Source organism: Colletotrichum gloeosporioides (assembly GCF_011800055.1).
Source record: "Colletotrichum gloeosporioides strain Lc1 chromosome Unknown consensus_55, whole genome shotgun sequence".
NCBI lineage: Eukaryota > Fungi > Ascomycota > Sordariomycetes > Glomerellales > Glomerellaceae > Colletotrichum > Colletotrichum gloeosporioides.
Window position 1 is genome coordinate 97,463 of NW_025544700.1, and position 6,585 is coordinate 104,047.

The following is a 6,585-nucleotide window of genomic DNA, read 5'->3' on the forward strand; positions in this document are numbered from 1 at the left end:
TTAGACTGTGTTAGCAGGTGGTATCCAGCAAATGCCGTCATTGGATCCCGTTTGTATCCCAGCGGCTCGACTTCGGCCTTGAAACGACAGGGACGTCGACGGATAGATGGAAGGGAAAGGAGAGGAGGCGGAAAGCAGAGGCACAGACAGGGCCGGCCTGGAGGGAGGATAGGAGAGGGCAGGCAGATCAGAGCAGAGGGCGGCGGGAATGGCAGCTTCTGTGTAAAGTAGAAAACCAGCCAGCCACAAGCATTCTGTCTGTTTCTGAGCGATGGAATTGTGATCGGGATCGGGTAGGGCGAGACCTGTCTCTGGTGGACGGTGATGGGAGGGAGTGTGCGTCATCAGAAGCAGCCAAAATCTCTTCCATCTGAGACGGGGAGCTTCATGGTGGGCGCATGTCTTTGAACATACCTCTGGAGCATCCAATGCAAAACCCCCACGTCGCCATCGTGCATCTGCCCCTCACGGTGAGCGCCCTCGAATTCGGTGTTGGTGTGGTTTGGGGCTCGGTTCGGTGGCTGCACCGGCAGTCGATGCACTGGCGCAGCGTGCATTCTCAAGCGCTCTGCGTACACGCACGACAGGTGTGGATTTTGCAGTAGCGACACTCGAAGATCCACCAATGCGGACCGGAGTGGCAGAGGTTGCAAGTCCATTGGATCAAAGTGCTGTCGGACTTGATCATCTTGAAAGAATGCGCGCAGGCGCTAGCAACGGCCATGGTGAAGGAGAGTGTGTTGACGGAACTCGGTGAGGTGAGGTGAGGTGGTGTAAGGTGGTACAGATGTACTGCAGACTGAGCCGAAGTGAGGTGATGTGCGGTGCTTGGGGACGGCGGAGAGATTCTCAAAGTGGTGCGCTTGTGCTTGCTGGACTGGACGTGCGCTGATGGTAGTGGTAGTAGATGCCGGTGCCCTGTGCGGTTGGCGAGGGTGTCCTGTGCGGCAGGTGGGATACGGAAGGTGGTAGGCGGCGTTGGTGTCTGGAAAGCCGTCTGTTTGGAGACGGACAGTGCAAGTGCAGTTGGCCGTTGGCGGTTTTTAGCTGTCGGGGGAGCTACTGGAGCTATGGATTTCTCGATGGCAGAAGCCGATGCGAAAGCAGCAGTGCAGTGTCTCGAAAAGGTAGTGGTTTCCCCCCTCGTGTTCTGGAAAATGAGTCAGCCCCGGTCAAGCATCGCCTGATATTATAGGTGGTGCGGGTATATAAAGTTTATGGACCTTGCAAGCCCGACTTACCGAGGTTGAATGGAAGAGCTCAAAGCACACGCGAGTGTCTGGAAAGGAGGAGATCGAGTTAATGACAGGGCCTCCAGAGAAATTGTCGCAGAGATAAAGAAAAAGGGAGGTGGAAGAGGTAGCTGATTGTGGATGTGGAAGCAGCAGTTCCTTTGTATGGGACGACCGGCAAAGTCTGGGTTTGGCTGCGGGAGAGCTAAGGTTTGGGTAGCTTGCGCATTGGTGAAGGTGGCATAAAACCCGAGCGTGCCTTGCGGCAAAATTCAGACGGGCAGGAAGGTGTCAAACCGGGAAGTTACCCGTCGAACTTGCTTCATCTTCCTCAAGGTACCTTGGCTCATGGAAAGTGCTGGGTATCAAAAAGGTAGGAACGGCTAAGGTAAGGTGCCTATCTAAGGCAGGCAGGCATGTCTGGTTTGAAGACAGGAAGGAAGGAAGGGACGTATGTACGTGGGCAAGGAAGGCAGGAACCACGAAAACTCAGATACGGCAAGGGAAGGTGAGCCGGGCAGGGAAGGAAGGAGTTGGGTTTGGGCTGGGCAAAAACACAACGAGAGTCTCTCTCTACCTACCCAAGGTAACTCAGACTCCCACCTGTCGTCCGGTGATGCGCCCGAAAATCACTCCAGGTCAGGCCAGGTCAGTTCAGGCCACTTCAGGTACTTGGTGATGAGATGCGAATTCTCAGATCGAACCGCAGTTGCAGTATGATGTAAGGTGTGACTATTGCTGTTGCTGCTACTGCAAGCCGTGGTGTATTTGCTTCTTGCAAGCCGCCAATACAAGGCAAGGCAAGGTAGACAAGTGCAGGATGTATGTAAAAGGACGGCAGTCGTGGATGCGGTGTGACGGCCGAACCAACCAAGATGCAGATTGTTATTTGGGGGGCAACAGAGTTGAGGGAGAGCTTAATGTGCGATGGGCTGAGGCAAGGTGAGGTGAGGTGTAATGACGATGTACGATGCGTGAGAGAGAGATAGAGAGATGCAATGCAACACGGACGACGCCCACACTCCCTTGGCTGGTCCTGAAGCACCTTTTATGGTCCGCGAGAGCAGACGGCCCTCGCTCGTCCAGACGACCAGACGAAATCTGGGTTGCAAGGTATCGACAAGTCCGTCCGTTGCTCCTGGGGTCTTCAAACTCTGTTCTCAAGACTCTGGGTGGTGCCGTTTGCCTTCACCCGTTGTGGAGCTCCTCGAGCGGGAACGTCGGGTTACCGATTGTCCAGTTTCGATGATTTAGGGCTGCCAAAGACGGGCTGTCAAACCGTGCTCGTCGACCATGAATTATGACGGGACGGACGACTGTGTGAGGCGCCCCCGGAAGCCAAGCGTGGCTTGGTCTAACCGTGTCTCCCTCCACAAAAATATATTCGACACCAGGAAAAGATGGCCGCTCTAGATTCCACCCTAGGTTCCTGCCGTCGACGGTTGTGAGGTAGTTCAAAGGATCCGCGAGGCAATCGGCAGACGTGGTAGTACAAAAGCCAAAGGTACCGGGCGCTAGGAAGAAAAGGTGAGCAGTGTTCAGATCGTAGCTTGTGCTCAGCGAGAGACCAGACCACCTTCTCGTCTTATCACATTGGATCTTCTCCAACTGCGCCGCGCCATAACATGCCGATATGTACCTGTCAACCGACCCAACAAACCCGTCATCTCGGCCCTTCCACCACTTCACTCTTCCGCTCGTTTCAATGGCCCTTCTCTGGCATGGATCTCATGCCCAATGCCTATTTGACGAACCGTCCAAGCCCGGTCCGTCTTGTCTTCAGCCAATTTGCCCGCACGTTGGGTTCCTGGCGTCGTCCAAGGTACCTGGACCACTTCCATCCACATCTCCCGGCAGCCCTGAAATGGAAAGCCAACGGGATGGATGGATGCTGCCCGCTCGCTCGTGGCCACATGTCTTGGACGGCCCAGGTCAACTCTGCCGTCCACGCCTGTCTTACTTTGCCCTCCTCCTGGGTAAGGTCTTGAACCGTAATGACGAAGATTGCTCATGATGCCTGCTAGTGCTAGACGGCCGAATGCCGACGCCCCCCTTCCCATGCCATGCCGTGCTACGGCCCACAACTCGCGGTCCACACGCGGCGCGGCAGCAAGGGACCTCAATGACAAAACCGAATGATAGGGCAGATCCATAATGCTCTCCTGCATCCATGTGCTCTTGCTGGCTAAGAGACCGCATCATGTTGCATGGACCCTCGTGTTGTAAGTCACCTCGCGGATGCATATCCTCTTCCGCTACTCTCTTTTGGCCCCTCACGGCAAGGGTCTGCCTCCATTCTTGCACCAATGTAGATCGTGAAGTTCCAAGTCGTGGCAGCTGCCGCCCTCGTATCAGATCATGCCTTGATTTTTTCTGCTCGGCTCAACCTCGCTAGGCTCTCTGTCCAGATCCCAACATCCAGGTCGTCGGAGGTTTCTCTGCAAGCAGCAAGTGATCTGGCTTGCGGCCTCGTGGCTTTGATTGTCGTTCAGCATCGATCTACGTGAGAGCCGCAACCCAATACTTTTTGGAAACCCTTTTTATGCCGCCGTGCCATATGCGGGCAACTTTTAATCCGGATTGCTCTCAAAGCACATCGCTATGCCCCGCCTCACCATCACGTTATCAGGCATCTGGTTCCCCAAGACCTAGCCTGCCAGGTTATATTTGTCCATGGTTGGAGGGATTGGTCCAAATAGTGTCTGTTTGACTTTGGAAGGGGAACTGATCCGGCGGCAAGGTTGCGTGGCGCGGGTCAATGTTCTGACATGTAACAGAGGGCCCGGAAGTCCATGCTTTTTCTCCACGCTGCTGGTAGCTGTCAGTTCTTAGTAACAAACGACGAAAATAGAGTCGTAAATCGAAACGCTCCCCCTTCACAAACTACCGTTGATCAAAGTCTGGGGCAAGAGAACACTCAGATGCTCGAGTAATTTGGCCATGGAAGAAATCACCCATGGCCCCGCTGATGTTGGAAGTGGATCATGTACCTTACAGTACGACCGGGCCTCCGGATGTACCGTCCTAGTCATGGGGCCAAGTCTGCGCTGAGGGCAACGGGCACTGAGAGTGGCCGTCCACGCGGGATTCTCGAACGAACCTGGTTTTCCGCTGCGCAAGCATCAGTGTAACGGTGCAGCTCTCCGACGACGAGTCTGGGCTGTTGCGAACCTCTGATGCGGCTCATGATGCAACGTTGACAGGCCGTTAAATGGGCAGAATATCTACAATATCGTTCCCTTGTCCGCTCATGCCAGCGACCCTCGGGGTCTCGATGGAGTATGTTTCCCATCTTGCTCTCTAAGTCCGAAGCTCGCTCGTATGCGGCGATGATGCATGTATTCGTACTTCAAGGCGCTCTGGAGAGCGCCCAAGTTGCGCAATCCATGTGCGGGGAGCACCCCAGCCAAGGCCCAGAGACAGGCGTGTTGCAAGCGAAGCGACTTCCTGTATCCGTACCAGGATGCCATAGTGCTGGCATATTTTGGCAAAAAGAGAGGCAGCGGATGAAGGGCTGTACAGCCGACGATGCCTGCTTGCCGTGCCTACCCATGTTGCTCACTTTCTTCCAGAAGACAGCACCGCTGTCAAGCGGTCAAGCGAAAATCTTGCTTCGTGCGATGCGTATCATGAGGTGGTACTTAATATCCTCAAGTTAAGGACATGGAAAAGAGGTCGCGAGCATGGCCGTTGAGTCTTGACCGCATCGAGGTAAAGCCGCAGGCTTTTGCAGGGGATACGGGGCCGCCCATCCATTGCGTGGCAGATCCTCTTTTTCTTTTTGCTTTTCCTTCCCTTTCCTTCGCAACCTCCATCCCTCCCCTCCCACCTTTGCTTGTCGAGCCAGACCAGATCGCGCGCATCCAGTACCCGGAGTAAGGCTTGGCCGGGAAAGGATCGAAGGGCTTTAATTGGAAGTTGTCTGGTTGACGATTTGATTGACACCATATTCCAAGGTGAGCAAGTTGTCTGAGGCGACGGCGCGATAGTACCGTTGCGATGGATGCAAATCTGTGACCTTAGCGCAGCCGACGGCCGGCACGTCGTTCGTCAAGATCCATGTATTGATGAGTTGATGCGCGCGAATTCAAACACTCGGGAAGGTATTGGCAAGTTGCCGTCGGGCGAACGGTGTTGGAGAGCAGGGGTCGTCTGCGCTTCTGGTCGGCCGCGCGGGCATTGCAACAGCTGGGAGGATAGGCGGGAGCTCAGTGACGGCTGGTGCGAACACAACCTCCGTTTTGCGACAACCTCGGATACTGAGCGCAGCATTGGGAACCTCTAATCAACCTCGTAGGAATCCCTCGTCCCGTCATTGGGGGATTGGCTTTTGCCAATAGCTCACATTGCTTTTGTCGAAGAATTGATAAGTACGGATAACAGGCAGCAGCAGAAGCAGGAGCTGGCTCCGGAGTCTATTCGTAGGGGAAGACAGCCGGTGGCAGTGGATAACCCTTGTTGAAACAGCTGTCAAGGCTTGCAGGAACCCCATCCGGCACTGGCGCAAACAAATAGGTTGTCGTTCCGAGCTGGCGAACAAGGGCCGGGGCGGCCGTTTGATGCTGGGATCAAAGCCTGGCCCATGCCAAAGTCAGTTCACCACGGCCCACTTGGAGCTTCTGGAATTATGGACGGAAGCAAGTGGGCGGGTGGTGGAGGTGGTGGTGCTCAGAGTGCGAGAGTGCAATGGCACGATTGCGTTTGCAGCAGGAAGCCAGGTTTCTGATTGTTGTCGCTTGAGACCATGGAGCAAGCCATGTGCACATCCACATCCGATGTGTTGGCACCTGGGATAAGCGGGCTTCGGAGGCTTGGGCATCGGAAAGCGCCCTCGAATCTCACAGTCGTTGCCGATGTTGTCTCCTTTCGGCCCCCAGGAGACAAGTGAGGCGAGAAGCAGTGGAAGATTCGTAGTGTCTATGCCGAGAGCGTGACTTGTATTGGATATGGAAGCGAGAAAGGAAATTGTCGGTAATGCAGTTGCAAGAGGCAGGTCAGTTTTGGGTATGGAGAAGAGGCTTGGCGAGGCCGCTGACGATGCGGGTTGTGCGGTGGATGCCATGTGGATGGACAGAGCGGGACTTTGAGTGCTGTAGGTCGTTTGAAAGGGCACTGAGTCTGCTTACATTAGGTTGAGGTAACACTGGAAGCGCGGCAGGCCCACCCGCCTTCCTGCAAAGCGCCTACTTCAACGTCAGAAGTCGAGGGGTGCACCGGGGAGGAGAGAGGAGGCAGGCAGGCAGCTGACCTCATTTTGTCCACGTCGATGGTGAGGTGGGAATTGGTGCTTCCTCGAAGACAGTGCCTTCGGATAAAGAACCTTGAAAACACACTGTTCGGCTGTCTGATGTGT

The 6,585-nt window shown here is 55.0% G+C and overlaps 1 protein-coding gene across 1 annotated transcript; it reads right to left on the reverse strand.

Annotated features, from left to right (window-relative positions):
- Positions 1–344: 344 nt before the first annotated feature.
- Positions 345–724, reverse strand: GCG54_00013311 (uncharacterized protein; the record flags this gene model as incomplete). The annotated part of the gene is given in 2 exon segments (XM_045413168.1): positions 345–568; positions 583–724. The coding sequence occupies 2 exon segments, from the start codon at positions 722–724 to the stop codon at positions 345–347; spliced, it is 366 nt and encodes a 121-aa protein (XP_045262364.1).
- Positions 725–6,585: the final 5,861 nt, after the last annotated feature.